Source organism: Gekko japonicus, unplaced genomic scaffold, assembly GCF_001447785.1.
Source record: "Gekko japonicus isolate JY-2015 unplaced genomic scaffold, Gekko_japonicus_V1.1 scaffold322, whole genome shotgun sequence".
In the NCBI taxonomy this organism is placed as follows: Eukaryota; Metazoa; Chordata; class Lepidosauria; order Squamata; family Gekkonidae; genus Gekko; species Gekko japonicus.
The window spans coordinates 581,683-604,466 of record NW_015163616.1 but is presented as its reverse complement, the minus strand read 5'-3'; the positions used below and the strand labels follow the sequence as shown (position 1 = coordinate 604,466).

The 22,784-nt window shown below is 42.8% G+C and overlaps 1 protein-coding gene across 1 annotated transcript in view; it reads left to right on the top strand.

The window, feature by feature from the left end:
* The window catches only part of LOC107107165 (plexin-A2-like), a 552,061-nt gene that overhangs the window by 402,554 nt on the left and 126,723 nt on the right, over positions 1 to 22,784 (top strand). The window contains exons 13-14 of the mRNA XM_015407422.1: positions 8,246 to 8,254; positions 16,780 to 16,931. Coding sequence (XP_015262908.1) covers positions 8,246 to 8,254; positions 16,780 to 16,931 — 161 coding nt within the window. The remainder of the gene's footprint in view (positions 1 to 8,245; positions 8,255 to 16,779; positions 16,932 to 22,784) is intronic.

The following is a 22,784-nucleotide window of genomic DNA, read 5'->3' as shown; positions in this document are numbered from 1 at the left end:
CACAAATCCTAGTGCATGTTCTAAAATCCTAGTATGGGATGCATAACATATGTAATCAAACATGTTTCACCCCCTTTAGTACACAAAGGAAATCCTAGTGGATTGCAAGTTATCACGTTGATCTAATTCAAGGACACTATCAGCTCATAGGACTGGTTCACCCATTGCAGCTTGAGTGCTAGTAACCAGTGGCTTTTCAACCATGTTGGGCAACAGGTGGGCAAACATGAACACTATTCAGCCCATTGGAAGTTGTTTAACATCATGGATATATATGCTGCAGTTATCAGTGATCGTGTGAAAATAATTTTAAAAACTCTTGCCCTCTAGGTCACCTGGGATTAATAATCTATGGTTTTCCCTTGTAAACATGGCAGCTATAAAATGTAAACAAGCCCAAAAGTGTATTTTACCAACTCAGGCATCCCATATTCACCAGCTCTCTGATGCTTTGTTAACAGTGCCCTTAGTCTTCGTGAAGAAATGCATTTTTTCTTTGGAGGTTTGAATTGAGCATAACCTTCACCCTGACTTTTAAAAGTTTCTTTTTTTTCTATGGGCAGAGAACAGGCAGGAAGCGGGGAAGTCAGTTCAATTGTGTTCCACCTCAGCCCACCTACATAGAAATGCTAATAGGTCTAGACTATGGGATGGTCAAGCTCCCATCCTCTAAGCAGGGAACAGAGATTTAGAGGCATTAAATACTAGCAAATTCTCGAGACTTCAGGAAAAGCTTCACTGACCTGGCTTGACCTGGTCAGTGGGTGGGGAAACAGAGGAGATAAAACTCAGGGGAGCAAGCTCTCTGTAATGCAGAGTCCATCAGAGCAGGCAGAAGTCTTAACTGAGGTGTGGAGGAGGTAGCTATTTTACCATGTGCTGTCCTGAGGAGCTGAAGGTAACTTCTAGGTAACGGAAAACTCTGTAGAGATCTGTAACTTTCTAAGACAAGGAGCCTGTCCTATATTTTAACATCTGATACGGCATATATAGGGAGGGCAGGAAGGGTTGCATCAGTCTTTGTTGCCTTTTCTTACAAACCCAGGGAAACGCTGATCACCACTTTGGGGTCAGGAAGCAATTTTTCTCCTGGCCAGTTTGGCGGGGGATCCTGGAAGTTTTTTGTCATCTTCTGGGCATGGGTAAAGTAACCAGGACCCAGCAATTTAGATGACATAAAGACCAAAAGTATTGCTGCACAAGTTCATATGCTTACAAAAACTAACAATAACATCAAAAGACCGAAGTCTTCAAACTGCGGAAGCAAGGACGAACTTTCTCGAGCTTGACAGTCCGTTTCGACCTGAGTCTTTATCAAATAGCTCTAGTATGTAACACTTTTGAATTGATGCACATATTTTGGAAACTCATGATTTGAAGAAATAACAACACAAACTGACGTTTGATAAAGACTCAGGTCGAAACGGACTGTCAAGCTCGAGAAAGTTCGTCCTTGCTTCCGCAGTTTGAAGACTTCGGTCTTTTGATGTTACTGTTTTGCTGAAATATTAAAATATCATTATTGTTAGTTTTTGTAAGCATATGAACTTGTGCAGCAATACTTTTGGTCTTTATATCTTCTGGGCATGGAGCAGAGGTCACTGGGTGTGTGTGTGGGGGAGGTATTTGTGAATTTCCTGAATAGTGCGATGGCTGCCTTAGATGACCATGGAGGTCCCTTCCAACCCTATGATTCTATGATTCTGTAGAGAGAGGGACAGAGGAATTGTGTTTTATCCATTTCTTTTGAATCCCTTGCCAAATCTGGTGCTGTAATAAAGGAAGCTTGTGAACATTTTCTTTAAATAATCTGTAACTGGTGGATCTGTAACTGGTTGACAGATCGCACCCAAAGAGTGCTTGTTGCTCTTCTTCTTGGAGAGGAGTGACAAGTGGAGTGTGTCAAGGCCTGTTTTGTTCAACATCTTTATCAATGATTTGGATGAAGGGATAGAGGGAATGCTTATTAAATTTGCAGATGATACTAAATTGGGAGGGGTAGCAAATATGGTAGCAGACAGAGTGAGGATACAGGATGATCTTCACAGGCTGGAAAACTGGGCTAAAAGAAATTTAATGAATTTCAATGGGGATAAATGTAAAGTTCTGCATTTAGGTAGGAAAAATCAAATGCATAATTATAGGTTGGGGGAGACTTGTCTTGGCAGTAGTATGTGCAAAAAGGATCTAGGGGTCTTAGTAAACCATACACTGAACATGAGTCAGCAGTGTGATGTGGCTGCTAAAAAGGCAAATGCGATTTTGGGCTGTATCAACAGAAGTATAGTGTCCAGATCACGAGATGTGATGGTACCACTTTGTTTGGAATAATAATAATAATAATAATAATAATAATAATAATAATAATAATAATAATAATACTGGCCTACATCACAGTGATGTTGTAAGGGTTAAAACAAGATCACATATGGAGCACTTTTGAATATTGAATACTTGGAAGGAGTATGTAAATTTGAATTACTATTTCCTATGTCTGCGGCCATCGCTGAATTTCATACAAGCACCAGGGTGTTGAGAACTTTAAAGCGAACCTCAGAGCTTTTCTGTTGCCCCAGAATATCGGGCCAGAACCAACGGGTTGAAATTAAATCAGAAGAATTTTCAGTTAAACATGAGGAAGAACTTCCTGACAGTTAGAGTGGTTCCTCAATGGAACAGGCTTTCTCGGCAAGTGGTGGGCTTTCCTTATTTGGAGGTTTTCAAACAGAGACTAGGTGGCCATCTGACAGCAATGTGAATTCTGTGAACTTAGGCAGATCATGAGAGGGAGGGCAGGAAGAGTTGCCTCAGTGCTTAGTTCTTCTAGCCCTTTTTACATGCCCAGGGATATGCTGTTTGCGTCTTTGGGGTCAGGAAGCAATCCTGGAGGTTTTTTGTCATCTGGGCGTGGAACAGCGGTCACTATGGGTGTGGAGGGGGGTATTTGTGAATTTCCTTCATTGTGCAGGGGGTTGGACTAGATGACCCTGGAGATACCTTCCAACTCTATGATTCTATGAAATACTTTATAACTGCTGGAAGTGGTTCTCTGTACCACATAGACCTCTACCATCTTGAACACGCTATTTTAAAAGGGTCGCCAGGAATAAGGCAGTCAGTTGGCAAGTGGCTATTCCTCCAGAGGTGCACAAAGCAGTAAATGGTCCCCATGGTGACCAGGCGCTGGCAACAGGAGATGCAGAGGCATAGAAGGGAAGCTGGGGGAGTCCTGATCCTCCCAGTAGGCAATTCCTACAAAGGTAATGTTGTGATGGCAGGTTACCAGAGAGCGAGAAAAGCCTCTCCAGTGGTGAGAAAACCTTGGAGGGCAGGGTAGAACAGGGCCTGCAGGCCTGAGTAGGACCATTCTGCCACAGTTTTCAACAGAATTTAAGTAAAGCTCAGACAGTATGCTGGCTTTCTGCCCAATACTGAATTTTTCACAGTGCCTCCACAGCCACTAGAAACGAAGCAGTACTTCTCTCTTTCAGCTTTATTCTGTGTGACACTGAGACCCACCCACTCTGCCAACCTGATGGGCTCAGTGGATTTTCTTTCACCCCAAGGGGTTTTGTTTCCATTTTTATTTTTAATCAATGCCTAGAGCCTTTCTATAAATAAACAAACTTGCCTTCTCAGCATTTTAATGCTGTTCTTCTCACAGAGTTCTCTGCGTTGTTTGCAAGTCACCAGGAGCAAAGTAGCTTGCAAACAATCATATATTCCCACTAAACTGTTCAGACAGATGTAACATTTTAAGAAATCAGAGACTTCACTTCCTTTCCTTGAGCTAAGCAGGGGAAGGGGGGAGAGAATGATTGGTCAAGTTGTCTCCATGCCTTTATCCTTAGGGCATTCATGGTGACTTTGAGCAAATTTGTGCTGTGGAATATTACTATCTTTAGTTAGGTCTGTGCAGAAGAGAAGAACAGAACTCAGAGGTTTGTGATTTGTCATCTCTGTAAGAGGGCCTACAGCCTAAACAGAATGACCTGGAGGCGTATCCCACTTTGACAAGAGTCTCCAAGCTGACTGTGAATGGTAGATACCACAGATGAGCAGACTTCATTCAACTTGATTTAGAAATAGATTTGGCAAACAGGACTATTTTCCAATATCCACTAGAAAATAGCTTGTTTTCCCCCCCAGTCCCAGACATCAGTAAAAGTATGATGGGTTCTGAATGGCATTCCCCACAAATAAATCCTTCAACCCTCTCCTGTACACTGTCTTTCCCTTCTCCCACAGTTACCTGGCAGTGGAATAATGAGGGCAGGGAGATCTTGGTAGGGACCTTTGTGAGTTCTCCTTCCTTCCCCTTCTGGTGCTTAGAATGCTGCTATATCCCAGGTACCAGGCATCCTGGGAACAATTATTCTCCTGAGTGCTTGAGTCCATATTATGAAAATTGGCCACCAAGGAAATTGCATGTCCTAAAGCTCCTTGAACCTAGGATGGAACTGGGCATGCATCCTAGGTTCAGGGAACCCTGGGGATATGTACTGCTCTGGTGCCATAGCAAAACTTTGTTTCCCAGGATTCCAAGTGCTTTAAAAACTGCCACTGCAGCATTCAAAGAAAGAAGGAAGAAGCACAGCAGTTCAGATTGTTATCAAAGCCAAAGATGGATGTTCAGGAGAAATAGAGCCCACAACAATTGAAGTGGATAACTGAGGTGAGCATTACAAAAAAGAAATGTTTGCGTTCCCAACCAAGTAATTATCAATTTCCGTGATGTTACTAGTAGAATCTGAATCATGAAGACAGCTTAGTTTGTGTCTGAAATTGGGTTGGTGAGTGAGAGCATTCAGTCCTTGGTAAATCTGATTATTTTGCACTATACTTTGAAGATTTTACTACAGCTCCCTATTATAGTAAAATACAATTTAAAGCTTTAGACCTGCACACCACAGTCTGTTTGTCTAGGGAGTACATACTGTTATACACACACACATATGTATGTGCGTGTGTGTGTGTGGAGTACATACCATTGAATTCTGGGGTGCTTCTGTAGTTCAATGCATATGTGGTGGATCCAATCATCTTTTTCTGGACCTCTTAGTGGCTTTCAATCATGGTATCCTTTTGAACCATCTTTCCAGGCAGGGACGGTGGTTCTGGTCCTAACTGGAGGGTAGGTTTCAGAAGATGGTGCTGAAGAACTGCTGCTCAGCCCCTTGTCTTTTGGCCTGTGGAGTTCTGCAAGGCTCCATCTTGTCTTCTATGCTTCTTTGCCGCACTGCAGGATCGTTGTGTGATCACCACCTCGCCCCTACCCACGGGACCTCGACAGGACATGTGATTGGGCGGCTGTGCGTTATTTTGCTCCGGGCCAAACTGCCACGCTCCCCCCCCCCGCATTTTACGGCCTGTGTGACCGGGATCCAGGATTCTTTCTTAACCCAGGTTCAGAAATCATGGGTTACTTTGTTCAGGGCTTTACTTCACGAGAACCCTGGCTAGCTCTAACCGTTCTTGATTCAATTAGTAGTCAGCATTCTGGGGAAAGGGAGTGGAAGGGGAAATTTGATCAGATGTAGATTTTTCATGAAAACTTTAAAGAGTTCAATAGAGGAGGTAAACATTTAAAATCGTTATGAGCCTCCAGGGAGTGGAGGTTTAGGGGAATCCTTACTCATTGACAGGAAAGAAAAAAAATCAATAGGACTGTACATGTTAACATGAAATCTTCTTAATTCAAACAGCATGTCATTGGGATCTGCCATGTGTTCCTCTTGACGGCATAAATCGTTCCCCTGTTGTCTGCAACCTCAGTGATGAAATGAATAAAAAAAATCAGCTTCCTTGTGAACAAGTGGCACTCTGATCTATTCATTTATTTGCAGGGCTCATTAATATAACATCGCTGCAACAAACAGCTAACAGGGACTGGAAAGGAGGGGAGAGAGAGAGCAGTGTCAGGCTGAATAATGGAATTGCTCTGCTGAGATAACAATTAGGTTTGGAATATACTATCAGCTAAGACGGAGACAAGGAATGATCATGCCAGGCTGATGAACTAGCTCCGTGGATGCGCCGAGCTCCTGCTGGGTTCATCCATTGGGACATAGCCAGATACAAATATAACAATAGAACAAAAAAGCAAGTGTAAAATAGGTGACTTTTTTCATTTTGGTGTTGCCTTTTCCTTTGTCAGATATGGTATTATTATATCCAAATTCACTTATAGTGCTGTACTTGAAGGACTCATGTCTTTCTTGTAGTTTGTATTTCCACATTTGTCTCATCTGATTCTGAAGCCTTTGGAATCAATTATATCTTGTTCCAAACAAATTGTCAGAATATAGGTTCCAAAGTGTGACACTCAGTGAATCCACTGCAGTGAATAGCAGTGAGATGGTGCCTGTTCCTTTGGGGTGCAACATTGGCATGCATGCGTTGGTCTGTGCTTCGTGCGGTGGGAGATGCTACTTGGCCTGTGGGCTTTAGTTGGGCATTTGGTATTGATGTTTTTGAATTAGCACTCCAGGGCTGTGATTGCAGTGTTCTTTTTGCAAAGTGGTGCAACTTCCTATACTGTGTTGCTCTGTCAGTATGTTGTAACTTGCAAGGTTATAGTGGCAAGTTAGTCCTTGAGTGCAGTGCTGTCCATTTTTTACATGGCCTAGCACCATAGGATCAAGCCATTGAAGACTACAATGGGTCATAGAATATTTTTAATTTATTTACTTCTTTTACATCCTTTCTCCCTGCTGGGGACTCAAAACGGTTTATGTTGTTCTCTTCACCTCCATTTTATCCTCACATCTATCCTGTGAGGTAGATTAGTCTGAGAGTGTGTGATTGGCCCAAGGTCACCTAGCGATCTCCCATGGCATGAGTGGAGATTTAAATCTGAATCTCCCAGATCGTAGCCTGACACTCTAACCACTATACTGCACTGAGGCAACACTATTTTTGCAGCAAGTTTTTCCTTTCCAGGTTCCCATCTTCATTTATCTCAAATAAGAAAAGTTAGTAGAACCCTATTATTTGTGGCTATGGGGGTTGATAATATACACTTGTACCCAAAGGTACTTTCTCATGAGGGGCACCTTCATAATGGTAATATAATACTTAGCCTTGTGTAGCTGCTTGCATCCAGTGATTGTCACGCACTTTCGATACTTGAAGCAGCTGGAGCGCAGTGACACACTAGTAGACTTGGGATTAGAACTCACAAGAAACTAATTTCCTTTTCTGAATGGTAATATGAGTTAGAGCACTGGAAAATTATCTTTTTTTAAAAAGCCTCTTCTCCAGGTATGTTGTAAGATGGGATATGATAAAGATGATTAGACATCTTCCACCTTAACATCCCATTCCAGCTAGAAACTGTGCAGGTACTGAAGCAGTCTTCAGCATATATACTCCTGGCTGTATGGGGAACTGTGTGAGCAAATGCCAACTGTGCTTGTTACTCTTCCAGCCAATCCAATAGCAGAGCTGGGTGAATATTAGTATTGGGGGGGAAACAGGAATTCCACCAATAAGCTGTTCAGGAGGAGGAGCAGAAGTCTGGATTCATCCCCCTCCCCCCTTTGCTGCCTAATGACAGGATTAAATAGTTGTACAGAATTTTTCAGAGGGGCTATGAGTACAAATAGGGCTGACAGGCCTCCCACTATGATAGGAGACCTCCTGCCAGCACCCCTTGTTGCCAACTACTGCTTTGAGCAGCAGTGGGAAGGGGGAAAGTTGCCATTGTCTGTGTGGCAATATCATTTCCAATTTTATCATAGCATTTCTAGCTATTATTACAGCTACCTGATGCCACTTTAGGTTTTCCCTTAAGAGACATCATGGCATAGAAGACTACATGCCCCCGATGTGCCTGCCCCCAAAGTGCCCACTGATTGCCGGACACTACCTGACAACCCTAAGTACATTTTTTAAAGTTTATGTCCATGAAGCTTCAGTTTCAACACACATGCTCTGTTGGATCAAAGCCTCAAAATTAAACATGGATGATAAATTATCATCAGATTGGTGTGATTCTGTTGTAATGCTGATCTAGCTACCCTGCCTCCTGCCCAGATGGGCACAACCTTCCTGGCCCTTCATGATGGTTGGAATCTTGGGATGCTGGTAGAAACCTAGATATAAGCTTAGTCTGCATAACTACATAATCAAGAAACTCTGTGTCTTTAAAGGTTTGGAATGTATGATACAAACCAATTTTTTTGCTGGGCTTTTGCCCTGGTCCATTTCTGGGGTCTCTGTAACCATACCCTTTAATTTTTAGCTGCATTCTGTGATTATGACTGAATCTCCCCAGCTGTAATTAATGTAATGCATCTGTTCTAACCCCGGGGCTGCATTGTGACACAGTTCCTTCAAAACTGTTCAATTAGTGGACACTAAAATCTAGGTCGAATGGGAAGTCTGGTTTGGGTATTTTCCAGGTCAGAACATTTGGAAAATGGAAAGGCATTACTGCCTTGTTTGACACTGTAGTCAGTTTTTGTTGACTCAAGTTAGGTAAGAAATGTGAATGGCATCTCAGAGAATGGCAAACAGTGGGCTTTACTGGGGAGGGGCAAAGCAGCTCAGCTTGTCATGCAAATGCTGCCGCAAATGCATTTTTAAAAATAACACACTGTTGTAAAGGAAATGACTGTCAAGAACCATGAACCATTGTGTTTGGGTGACTTGTAAACACTAGCAACAGCAGACCTTCTGTGCTCAGTATAATATAATGCAATTTGATTGTTGTATAGTGTCTTTTGAGACACATGATGCTTTGCAACGGTAAATGATACAAGATGCACTACAGAGTGTGATTTACAGAAAATGGGAATGTAAGAGACACTACACAGTGAACAAATTAAAGCTTTTAGTCCCAGGACTGAGAGCGCGGGAGGAAATGGGAATTGAGGCAAAAGCAAGAGAACAAATGCGTATTTTTAGAACACAATGGCAGCAGCCCCGTCTAGGATGGCACCAGCATGGTTCACTTTGTTTTGGAATGGTTTTCAGCATTAAATCATCAGCTTAAGAGATACAAATGAAATAGGAGTAGATCCGAAGTGAGAAAATTAGTAGCTGGAAAAAAGAATTGGGGACTACTGTGATTTGAGCGGCAGCAGAAAATTGATAGGGTAGATTAAAATAAGAGACAGTGTCGAATGAGAACTAACTGGATAGAAGAATGTCCTGGCACAGTCTATGAAAGAGAGACATGTGGAGCAGAAGGGTTCAGTAGAGAATGCAGGTTTAGTATGGCTACCCAGGACCAAGATTCTAGGCAGTAGTGAAGTTTAAAAAAAGAAATGTCTGGGTGGGCTTTATTCCAGATGTGGTAAGTGGGTTGGTTCCTTAGTGATAAGAGAAGATCACTCTGAGCATGCTCTGTGGACACTGTATCCTCAGATGTGAGCAACAAGTAACTGTTGAGTGATGAAGTCGGAACACAAGTTACTCAGCAAGGAGTCAAAATATTGTAGGTCAGGGATTAGATAAGGAAATCTTGCATTGTGATAACTTCTCACATAACTAATACTTTTCTCCATTAATAGCAGTTTATAAAATTAAAGGCTGGTAGCTCATATAAAATAACATTTTCATCCAAGTCATCCTGTATTTCACAAGAAAATGTCTATTAAGAAAGAAAACAGTTTTCCCTTGAAGTGTTTGAAGTCGAGATGTTAGTTCTGAATCAGCACTTCAGAATCAAGGATATCAGCCTCTTTTGTTCTTCTTGTTGTTAAACTTCTAAAACAAATGTTATTTTCCGATTTTATCAAAGGCAGAGTTCTAAAACTGGTTTTCTGACTATTTGATCACCAGTCTTGTTACCAGCATGCATAAACATTGCAACTCATGAGCTTAGTTCTCAGCTTATATCCTGAGACTTTTCTGAAGGCATGATGAACAGCAGGGGTCATTTCATAGAAAAAGAGCTAGGGGGACTCATTAGCATAACTCATTAGCATATGCCACACCCCCTGACATCACTGGAAGTGTGTCCTCCCCACAGCCGGCGGCGACCTCCAGCGGGCACCAGCAGGGAGCTCCAGGCCCCGCCCTCCCGCACCTCACCCGGGGGGATGGCGTCCCCCCGCGTCCCCCCCCAAATGACCCCTGATGAACAGCAATATTAACATGTGCCCAAGCATGTTATCATGAGGGGTCAGCATACTTAACAAACCAAACTGAGATGTAGGCCCCTGCCACACGGCAGGGAAAACACGGGCCGAAGCGTGGCTTTTAAAAGCCGCGCCAAAAAAGAAACGCAGCGGCGGGATCCCACGGATCCCCTGGCCGCGGCGCCTTATCTCCCCAGCACGATCAGATGCCGGGGAGAAAACACATTTCCGACGGGGAGGCTGCTGAACTGCGCATGTCGGAGCATGCACAGTTCGGGTGGGGGCCGGGGATGTGCCGGCGCAAAGACGCGCCGACGATCCGACGGCCCAGTTGAGGCGCCTCATCCAGATGAACCACCTCGGTAGGTGGTTCCCAGTTGATGCGGAGTTTCGAGGGGAAGGGCCGGATCGGGGGCGGAAGCACTACACTTCCCAGGTGTTGTGGTGTGATTGCGGCCGTTTGCTCCGCCCCCGATCTGTCCCGCTCCCGGTCCAAATCCCCTAGTGTGAACGGGACCGTATTTAAAGCATTAAAAACTGTTGCTAAAATAGTCTTGGGAACTGTCCTATATTTTTGGAAAAGTAAACAGGAAGAAAAGGTATGCACCAACATAAAATCCAAATATTACTATTATAAGCAAATTAATGCACACTGCAATACTCTATGCACACAAGGACTGTACCATAAATATGAATATACAAAATATCTTCTTCAAAGGATGTACAGATGTGTGAGTCTAGTAATTCCAATTCACACTGTTAGGAACAAGCCCTTAGGTGTTCAAATTTAGTTCACAAAGAATTTTCATCTTTGTGTTGCTGTCTGTATTTCTGGAAAGCACATAACAAAGGGGCCTAGTTTTCCCAGCTTACACCACAGACCACTGACAGAGCCAAAAATTGCCACCATACGTTCTGGTGATGGATAGTGCCTATTCCCGAGCCTTAGCTCCTGTCTGTTGCTATCCTAGGGAGCTGGATGGAGTAGCTACCCTTTTCAAGACTGGGAGCTGAAGTGGTTATGGCAGAAGTGTCGGATAAATAGGCAGCTCATGAAGTAAACTCTCCTGTTAGTATTTCAAAGAGACATTTAGGTAGGTGTGAATGCTTTGCTTCCTAATAAAATATAGTATTAAACATTCAAAGCCTGTCTAAAGTGGAGCTTAATGAAGTCCTCCAGAGTAAGTATCACGCCTTTTAAAGTTAGTTGCTTTTATAAAAGTCTATAAAAAGGAAGCCAGTCCTATTCTCTGAGCATAGGTTTCCACAACTATTATCCAGCTGTTACTTTCCATCAGCTTTCTCATGTTCTGCCATGGCAGGCATATAAACTTCCTCCCACGACTGGAAGATGTCAGGGCATGATACAGATGCTAGGAAGATGAGATTTGTATTCAGGGCTTGGAATGATTACAATACACTAGCCCAGTCTTCCAAGGTGGACAGAGTGATTTGGTTCCCGTGTTTGAGAGCCCACATGAAAACCACAAGATGAAGTGCAAGATGAAGCTAATGAAGGATAAAAAGAGTTGCGGGATAGGCCATGAACTCTGTCTATGGATATATTGTGCTGGCTGCTTGTGCATTAATTTCCCATTGATGTGAATTTAATTCACACATCTGGTGTGTGACATCTGTACAAGACACAGCTGGCAATTGGTACAGCTGTTGGGTTTTTGTGTTTAAAGTCATATTGGAATAACAGCCTACTGGAATGGGGCCAAATTATATCACTTGGCTGTATAAAAGGCCACAAAATTTAACATAGGCTTTTGCTGTCACAGTTTCTGTCTGAGAGCTTATAGGAAGAATTTGCCTGATTGTGCCCTCATTTTTTTTTCTCTCTCCCTTTGCTGTTGCCTTAGTAGCTGAAATTTAGGTTGTGAACTTTGTGGGGCAAGGACTTCTCTTTTTTATGTATACCAGTCTGTAAAGTCCCATGTACATTGCTGGCATGTGCATGAAAGAAAGACTGATCTCTTCACTGGGCTATGTCTTCCTCACTTTGTATGTATCCTCCGGTATATATAATTCTATTTTGGTCATGGACTCCCCTGAACATTCCAATGCGCTCCAAAATCAGTTCGCTCTCTGATCTGTTATTCAGAGGGTCTCCCTATCCACTGGCCGCTTTGCCTGAGTCCTGCCTCCAACAGTCTAAACAGTTTGCTGTTCTTCTCCCCTCCACAGCCAGTCAGAATGCAGAGGTCATTTGCATATGTGGCCTGATTCGCCTTTGGCTCGGAACACAGAGGTCATTTGCATATGCGGCCTCACTGGCCATTCCCTCTAACATTCTAAACAGTTTGCTGTTGATGTTCTGAGGTAAAATAAATTTCCCCTTAGTGTCTGTTGAGGGAAAAAGACCTCTGTTGGCAACCATGTAATTGGCTATGGAACCACTTTCCAGACCCTTGGAGCCCAGAAAACATGGCACAGGAGGAGGTGCTTTTCTACATTAGCTGTGACTGCATAGCCCCAAATTAACATAAGCCAACCTCCAGGCGGCCTCCAGCTATGAAAACTGATGTCCAGATGACCAAGATCAGTTCTCCTGGATACAATGGCTGCTTTGGGCAGTGGATTCTATGGCATTATACCCTACTGAGGTCCCTCCCCACCCCAAATCCGGCCTCCCCAGGCTCTACCCCTCAAATTTACAGGTATTTCCCAACCCAGAGTTGGCAACCATGTAATCAGCTATGGAACTACTTTCCAGACCCTTGGAACCCAGAAAACATGGCACAGGAGGAGGTGTGTTTCTACCTTAGCTGCCACTGCATAACACCCCCCTCCCCCTCAAAAATAAGTCAGAGGTGGAGAAAACCATATCTGTTACCATGAGGCTGTCCTCCCATTCTACCCACTTGGGGCAGCAAAATGACTTGAGACAGCCCTGCCTTATAGCTAAGCAGAAGGAAAGAAACATGGCTTGCCTCCCTCCATTTTCCGCTTCCCTCTGCCGCCCCACCAGCCACAGTTGGGACACTCATCTGGAGCTTCCTTCTAGATCTCGTTGTATTTCTTCCCACAACGGGCATTACTCCTAGTACATATATAAGTCTGCCTTGGTTTTGGGTTGTACAATTGTGTTGTTACAGTACTAAATGTAATGAATAAAGGTGGTGAGTTTATTATTTATTAACAGACTCAACCATGCACCCCCACAGACAGCTTCATTACTTCAGAGTATCTCAGTTTGATCAAAAATAAGTTAAAATGTTCATTAGATGTGGGAGCATACAGAGAACACAGAATAAAAGGCAAACATACTGCATTCAGTGTGTACCAAACAGGCACAAAATATCCTGTGGTACAGCCAACACAGCCTAGGACTCTCCCAGGTACTAAGCTAAAAGGGTGATAACTAGCTCACTTAGTGATCCTAAAGACAAACTCCATTCACTAAGATTGATTCAGGTGGGTAGTCGTGTTGGTCTGAAGCAGCAGAACAAAATTTGAATCCATTGGCACCTTTAAGACCAACAAAGTTTTATTCAAGGTATATGCTTAAGGGTGCCTGCACATGAAAGCTTATACCGTGAATAAAATTTTGTTGGTCTTAAAGGTCCCACTGGACTCAAACTTTGTTCCATTCACTAAGCAAATATGTTCTTTTGAGTGCCATTACTGACCTCATGACATATAGATGAATACACGAGAATCATGCGTGAATCATCTAAAATAATGCTTAGCTGAAATGGAAGGGCATGTTTTGTAAAAAAATATTCAGCTCAATGAAAATAAGCCCATTTTTTCCAGCAATGTTTTCACCCCTTTGCAAAGTAGTTCATAAAGGGTCAGGTGCCTGGGGAAAAGAAAGCACATCCTTTTTGCTGAGAAAATTGGGCCAGTGTTCCCTCCCACTGAGTAGTGCATTCAAGTATCCATCCGACTGAATGTAATGCAGTGCAGAAGAATAGTACGGTATGCATATTCAGGTGCACATCTGAATAAATATATGAATACATATGCTGTACATTGGAAAACTTTCAGTGGGGATACTCAGTTGAATATGCATGAAACAGGCATGAAAAATGCATGAAAAAAATCAAGGTTTTTCACTGTTTCCTAAATCTCACTATGATAATTTTCACACCAAACCCCCCCCAAAAAAACAAAAAAACCCAAACCTTGATAGGGTTCCAAGGTATGAGTTGGAAAATACCTGGAGACTTTGGGAGTGGATCCAGGAGAGGGAGGGGTTTGGGGAGGGGAGGGGCCTCATCATGGTACAATGCCATCGAGTCCACCCTCCAAAGCAGCCATTTTCTCCAGGGGAGCTGATCTCTGTCAGCTGGATATCAGTTGTAAAAGTGGGAGATCTCCAGGCCCCACCTGGAGGCTGGCAACCCTAAACATTGATGACAAATCAGTGCAATACTAGTCTAAAGAGATAAATGGAAGCCTATAACAGGATGTGCTCTCCCAATGGAAGTTACTAAAAGGAGCTCAGTGCAGTGTGATACTCTGCTACCACAATTTATTTTTCTGCTTTTGATTAATCCAGAACTTTTGTCTGCGGGTCTGAATTCAGATCACTTTTCATTCACACAAAGACTTTTACAAGTACCGTGTAATAGGATTGCCACATAACTGTGTTACTCAAAGCAATCTCACGTATAATGAAATCCCAACTACCATGCTTTCAGCAAACCTCAAAATCTGCCCTGTTGCTAATTTATCATGATTCTTACAAAATCTCCAGTGTGCTGGGGAAGTGGGAAATGGTACCAATTCTTGTCATTTGTATGAGCGTCTTTTCAGGTTTTTGAAGTGTTTTTTTCAAAACCTTGAATGTTGGAAATGTGAGAATCTCAGTTTTCCCTTCATAATAAAATAACTTTATCACCTCTGTGGATGTGCGAGGAAATTTGAATATGGAACTATACCGTAGAAAGAGACAGTCTAAAAGAATAAGATGTTAGGAACTGGATGGCCATTGAAGAATTGGATTTTATTTTTTAAATCTTTTTAGTCTTTTGGGTTGTTGCAGAATTACATCCTTCTGAGGCAACTGAAGTTGATGGGTGTAACTCTGCTTAGGAGGGCACTTCTGGTCCCATTTATATTTGAGGTTTGGTGTCACAACTCTGATTTTGTTAGTTCTTAAGTTGTATCAGGTGTAGATACTTTTTAATTATCAGAAAATTGTAAAGTAGAGAAGAAGAAAAAGAAGAAGAGAAGAGATTGGATTTATACCCCACCCTTCACTCAGAGTGGCTTACTATCTTCTTTCCTTTCCCCTCCCCACAACAGACACCCTGTGAGGTAGGTGGGGCTCTTTCGAGGATTGCTCTTGAGAGAACAGCTTTGAAAGAACTCGTGACTGACCCAAAGTCACACCAGTAGCTGCATATGGAGGTGTTGGAAATCAAACCTGGTTGTCCCAGATTAGAGTCCATGCCCTTAACCACTACACCAAACTGGTAATGTGTGGACAATTCCTTTCCCACTGTTTCCTTTTGCACTGACCTACAGCCATTTAACATCACAGACTTGCCAGGCCATTAAGTTATCTCTGGTCCCATAATGTTCAAAGAGTATATTCAGACTGACAGATTTTCACATTAATAGTACCTGAAAGTATTGTTGTTGTCTTGACCAGCTCACACTTCATTGCACAGTCTGTCCAATTAATGCTTCATTTCCAGGTGTCTTTGCATAGTACCTCATTAAACAGGGACTAATCCTTCCCATGGTGCTCCTTGTTTATCTTTGGACAAGTGCTTTTCCATATCCCTTACATTGGTTCTGGTTTTGTGATTCCCAGCTTTGTTATCAAACTGTTTTTCCTTAAATGTTTAAAAGCAAATTTTGGACACATTCATGATAGACATAATGTAAGCTGAGGGTTCACAAGGAATTGTGGCAAGAATATACAGGAGGAACTTGCCATCCACAGCATGAAACTGCTACCAGCCTGTTCCTGAGCAGTTTAGTACTATATCCCCATTGCTATAAATGTCTGGCTGCTGAGGTTCAAACATGAGCCATAAAACAGATTTTATTAGCCCTTCCCTATGTTATAAAGGGCATAATCTCCTGACCCTATTATAACCCACTTCAGAAAGGTGTTAGTGGCTGTGTCCTTTTAAAATTTAAAAAGGCTGTGGGATAGAAGTGCAGTTCATTAGGACTAGAGGCAATGCTTGCTGTCTGACATTAGTTAGAATCAAACAGGGGAGGAGAATGATGTAAGCTGCTTCAAAGTAAAAATGAAGTAAAATTTTTAAAAATTAGAAATAGGAATCACTGGAAACTCTATGGTTTGCCATGGAGGTTCCAGTGATTCTTAGAGGAGTGTGACATCACTTTAAACAGTCTTCATGAACAAACCTTGGGAATAAAGGTGTTGCTTATTTTGTTGAGACCCTGAGGCTAGAAGTATTTACATGGCAAGACAATATTACAACTGTATTCTCCTGGATTTCCATATGAGAGTCATGAATTTGACCTTGCTATATTTCTCCTAAAAAGCAGGACAAAGATACCCATTTGGGGATGGTTTAGTGGTGTCTAAGAACACTGTAGTTTTTGTCTTTGTTTTCAAAATCATAGAAACTATATTTAAAATAAGAACAAAAATCCACAACTACCTTCAGATTCTTATCACCCTCCCCATACCATTTTCAGGCTTTTTAGTAAGCATTGTTCATATTGTAAATATTATACTTGCTTCTTTCCTCAGATTCTAACAGTGTCAGGTCCACCAGAAGGAGGAACACGAGTCACAATTCGTGGTGTTAACCTGGGCTTGGATTTCTCTGAGATTACCCACAATGTGCATGTGGCTGGTGTGGAATGTACACCGCTGGAGGAGCAGTATATAATTGCTGAGCAGTGAGTTGATGTGGCTGCATTTCAGTGTTTATGTGAGCTGAACACCAATTTTAGCTTTTTGGATAAATGTCATTGCATCTTGCATCAACTGGAAAACTAAATATGCTTCCTCGTACTGTGGTTTTTAAACCACAAATCTTAATAGGCAATTTGATTAGGTTGAACATATAAGCCTTTATTTGTGTAATAAAACATATGACTGGCTTTCGCCACCTTATTTTTTATTGTGGTTTATTCTTGTTAATAAATAATAAAATAAGATTATTAATGTTGTGTTATGCAGGACTCAAGATAACCCTTTTAGACAGTGATCCTAAACATGTATACTAAGAAGTAATCCTTATGTTATTCATTGACGCTTTTTGCCAGGAAAGTATCTTTAAGATTGCAGCCTTAGACTTGTAAAATGCATACCAGTATGACATAAACTCAGAAGCTAAGCATGGTCAGCCTGGTCAGTATTCGGAAGGGAAACCAGCAAGGAATACCAGCGTACTGATGTGGAAGCAGGCAACAGTAAACTACTTCTGAATGTCTCTTGCCGTGAAAACCCCATGGAGTCACCGTAGTCCAGCTGTGATTTAATGGCAAAAAAAGTATCAAGGGTCTTTAGGGTTAAGTCCTTCTATGGGTCATAAAGAGGGTTCAAGTATAATTTCTTCCCTGTTCTCCTATGTATTTTCAGTGCGCAAGAAGAGTTTGACGTGGCACCCTTTCAAAGAATCATTCCCCCTATGTAGTCTGAGAGGGAATCATCCCACCAAGTTCTTCCTGCGTGTTTGAATATAGCTTTGTAGCCAATTTTATGCAAAGCCATAATTCTTTTCTTAGGGCCAACATGACGTAAATGGTATTTTGTTGCAAAACATCTGCTGTTAATATTTTATGCATAATTAACCCTGCCTCGGTTCCAGGATGGCTTCTGGAATCACCTTCCAACACGGCAACTCCGATGGTTCTGTATTCCTGTCATTTCCTTCTTTCCCATTCTGTGGCACTGCACAAACGAAACCCTGTACCTGTCAGGCCAGATTCTCAGCTAGTATAAATCAACAGTGCTCTAGTGATCTAGGCTGGTTTGCACCTGCTAAAAACCAAGATCCTGGATTTTATCTCAGGGATTAAATGACCCTTTTAAACTTTTATTAAGCATTTTGTTTCCCTCTGAGTCTGGGCTCCTGCTTTGCTAAGCAACTTTCCTGATGAGCACCTTGCTGTTTATTCTCAGCTTCCACTCCACTCCAATTGGAATGCATCCCGCCGTGCTGCCGGATGCAGGCAGCCATTTGTTAAACGTGTGAGGCAGTGACAGCAGTTTAATCCGAATAGGCCTCTGCTGGAGTCAATTCATTTATTTCACTAAGAAAAATGTCAGCTGAAAATTAGAAAATAGGCATGTAACAAAGGACGGGCAAACAACCCTTCCCCGGTGACACATGTCCCTGTGTTAGCTGCTTATTTGTTTGTTTTTGTGGAGTTTCTGTTGGGGGGGAGAGTCATTGTACTAAAAGGAAGCGCATGCCAGTAAATGTTCATCTATGCAGGACAAGGAGACTACATTAAGTCTTTTTTCCCATTTTCACTGAGCAACAGCTTAAAAGAGTAGCAATGATAGGTCAACCCATTGACTGTCCTAACCTTAAAGTTCTCTCTAGCGGTTATAGCTGTCCACATGGCTCAGGGAGGTTTGGAAGGAGTAAATTATGGCAATGTAGAGACACATACTTTGCGTTATCAGGCTGCAGCATAGTCTCTGAAAAGTGAAGATGCATTTTTGGCTGTCGCATGGCCATTAGCTAATATCAGAGCTATCTTCTGTACACTGATCATCCTTTAAGAGCCATTCATGCTACAGACCATCACGACACCCTGTGGAAATGCATCTCATCAAATAATTGTGTGATCTGGAGTAGCTTTCTGCTTTAGCTTTCTTGCTATGACAAAATCTTTGCCTTAAAAGTGTTCAAAATGGAAGTTATTGAGCCCTGTCCCCCCATGCACATACCCACACTTAATGTCTTTTTTATGGCATAAGGTGTGGATTCAGTGGTGTTCTCCTTTCTGAGGAAGGGCTTAAGAATTCTAGAACTGCCTCAGCAGTTGCCATGTCTCCCTAGGTTACATTTTACTGTGATGTATTTTATTCCATGCCAAATAATTCCATGCCATAATAAACATAACATGAGAAACAGGGAAAAAGTAGCACCTAAATCATGTGATGTTGATGCAGTGCCTTGAAAGCAAATTGGCAGTTCTTCAGGTCTTGAGAAAATCCTGACCACCATGGCAACTGGAGATCTCAGTGTGGTATGCCTGCCTAGTATATCTCCCTCCCCCGGGGATGAAGGCTAGGGGCACTTCAGCCTGATGGACATTAGTGCCTCCAAGGAAAGGCTATGGTGTTGTGGTTGCCATAGTAATCACAGCATCTCAGCCAGCTCCAGTAGAAAGTCTGGGTGTAATGCAGGAGAAAATGTCCTCCTACAAAACATCCAGAGATGGTAAGGCTACTATGGTGACTACAGTGCTTCAACCTTACCTGAGAGGCAGTGATTTCTCCTCTGAATCTAGAGTTTCCAACTTTGACTTGGGAAATTGCTGGAGATTTGGGGGAAGGTAGAGCCTGGGAGGGGTGGGAGCTCAGTGGGATAATGTTGTACAGTCACCCTCTAAAGCAGTCATTTTCTCCAGCAAAACTAATCTCTGTTGTGTTGCAATGATTTATAATTCCAGGAGATCTCCAGTCAGCCCTATTTGAATCACAGCACAGGTCAGGAGGGATGCAGGTGTAACCCACTAAGGTCCTAATTGTTGCAATGATTTATAATTCCAGGAGATCTCCAGTCAGCCCTAATTGAATCACAGCACTCAGGTCAGGAGGGATGCAGGGATTATGGGTGCGGGCTGGGGAGAGGTGAGGCAGCTAGTTCTGAGCCTCATGCTTGCCACTACTGCCTCATTCATATGAGGGAAGTATCGACTCTTGGAGATTACAAGATTACAAACTGTGCTGTCTGGATTCCTCCCTAGATTGCTGCCAAGTGCTTCTTGCTTCACCTGCAGTTAGGGGAAGGCAGTTCTTGGTTTTACGCATGCACAAGATGGAGCAGGGTCCTCCCTTGGGACAGGTTAAAAATGGAATGATTGCAGGCAGGGCTGCCAAGGTATGGAGATACAGACTTGCATTTTATTTGCCATAGTCTGTGTTCCCTTTTATCAACCTCACTGAGACTAGCTTTCTACCGCTTAAAGGAATCCTTCTTACCTTTTACAGCTTCCATTACTTTGTTTGTTAACCATGCAGGCCTTTTTCTATGTCTATTTGTGTCTTTCCTAACCTGTGGTTTATATTTTTTCTGAGCTTCTAGGATGGCAGCTTTAAATAGTCTCCAAGCTTCCCCAGTGGTTTTGACCCTTTCTACTTTTCCTTTCAGTTTCCTCCTCACATGTCCCCTCATATCAGAGAAGTTACCCCTTTAAAGTTAAAAGTGGTTGTGTTGGTCTTTCTGGGCAACTCCCTATTTATACAAATGTTGAACTCAGTAACATTAGGGTCACTGTTCCCAAATGGTGCAACACATTTACATCTCTCACCAGGTCTTGGGCATTACTTAGGATGAAATCCAGGATCACCTCTCTCCTATTAGGTTCCGTGACCGTCTGCTCCATAGCACAGTCATTGACAGTGTCTAGAAACTCAATCTCTTTTTCCCAATTTGAACACATATTGACCCAATCAGTGTGTGAGTAGTTAAATTCACCTATTACAACACAGATTTCATCTAGCTGCTATCTTTAATTCATTCATCATTTTATAATCCTCCTCTATCTTTTGATCTGGTGAGCAATAACAAACTCCCAGTGTTAAGCTTCCTTTTGGGCCCACTATTTCAAACCATAGCATTTCCAGAAGCAAATCAAATTCTCTTACCCTCTGAATCTTACTGGACTGTATAACCTCTCTGACATACAGAGCCACCCTATCTCCAACCCTTCCCCTCCATCCTTCCCCCAATATTCTAAAAACTGCTCTGTCACCTTTTTGATTTTAAGCATCAGTAGCCTGGTTCCTTCTCGGGACAAGTGGAGACTGTCTCTTTTGTACAGCTCCCTCTTGTTCCAAAAAACATCTCAGTGCCTAACAAACTTTAACCCTTCCTCCCTACATCATTGTCTCATTCACGCATTGAGACTCCTGATCTGTGCCTGTCTCTTCGGCCCTGTGCGTGGAACAGGTAGCGCTTCTGAGAAGGCTACCTTGGAGGTCCTGGCCTTGAGTCTCCTGCCTAGCAGCCTAATTTTTTCCTCCAGGACCTCACGACTGCATTTCCCCACATTGTTGGTGCCAACTTGTACCACAACCACTGGCTCCTCCCCAGCACTGTCTACCAACCTATCTAGAACACATGTAATGTCCGTTGCCTTTGCACCAGGCAGGCAAGTCACCATACAGTCAGTACATGGGTTTTCCACCCAGCTGTCTACCTGCCTAATGATCAAATCACCAACTACCAAGTGCCTCCACCCTCCCTGCACAGGGATGGTTCCTTGGTGCGAAAGGATACCTGTTCCCTAACTGAAGAAGAGGTCCCTTCTGAGGGTACATTCCCTTTATCCTTAGGACGGTGCCCGGTTTCCTCTCGACCCTCATGCTCCCTGACAGCGGTGGGGCTGCCATTTTCAGAGTGGGACATATCTAATGAGTCCCCAAGAGTCTTCTCCATGTGCCTAACTGACTGTCTCTAGTTCTCCAGGTTAGCCACCTTGGCCTCAAGGGTACAAACTCATTCCCTGAGAAACAGGAGCTTCTTGCACCAGGCACACACCCAAGACTTCTGCCTACTCCATGCAAAACACTGGATAGCTCCCAACCCCCTGCTGGTATTCTGCCTTCATAATTATTTTTGTTAATAATTATGTACAACCCCCTTTTAAACCCTTTGAATTTATGTGGATCTCCTTATAGAAGTCTACTTACCTTACTGGGAACACAAGGAGACTAGGGATCTGGCTTTCTGGCCCTTCCTGAGTTTCTTACAGAGCCCATAGGCTAAGAGCTACAGGCCAAGGGCCCTTCCGCTCATGCCTCTGGTGAGGTGCAGCCTTAAATAGAAGCCTCACCCAACAGAGGGCAGGACCAGCAGCTATTCAAATTACACCCAGGCAATCCAATTACAGTCAAACAATCACTCTTTCTCACTCTTTCTCAAACAGCCAGGAATCTGCAACAAATTAGAACTCACCCACACACTCCCAAACACAGTCCTCCCACACAGTACCCTCAGCTAAATCACCTCAGATGAAAGCAAATAAAAAACACTTACTCCTCCAGCAGCTCTGTCTCCTGCTGCTTCTCGGAGCTCAGCTGGTTCTTGTAGTTTTTTTTAAATCATGACTATATGAGATAGGGCCTGGTGATGTTATGGGTATGTGAAATATGAGTCTAACTCCAAGATCCAAATAAAATTGGTTAAGAACTTTCTATCTGGTTCTTTCTTGATGACCTATCTAAACTGGGTTTGCCAAGGTTCAGCTAATCCACCCTTCCAAAGCATGTGCCCTCTGTTAGTATCCACAGAATCGCTAGTATTTGTGTCTGTGTTTGCATTTCCAAGAGCCCTGTATGCCATGAAGCCTTACCTCCCGTCATTTCTTGATAGGAAGCAAAAACCACTTGGATGGCAACAGTTTGCCTCTCCACTGCTTGTTCAGTGTTTAATAAAGAATTTGATTGATCCCTGATTTTGCCTTTTCTAGTGCAGCTTTTAAATAAAGTAATACTGCAGAACAAGGTAAAGCTCTTTCTGGGTTAGGGCACAAAGCCTTTGTGAACCATGAAGCTCAGTGTGGTTT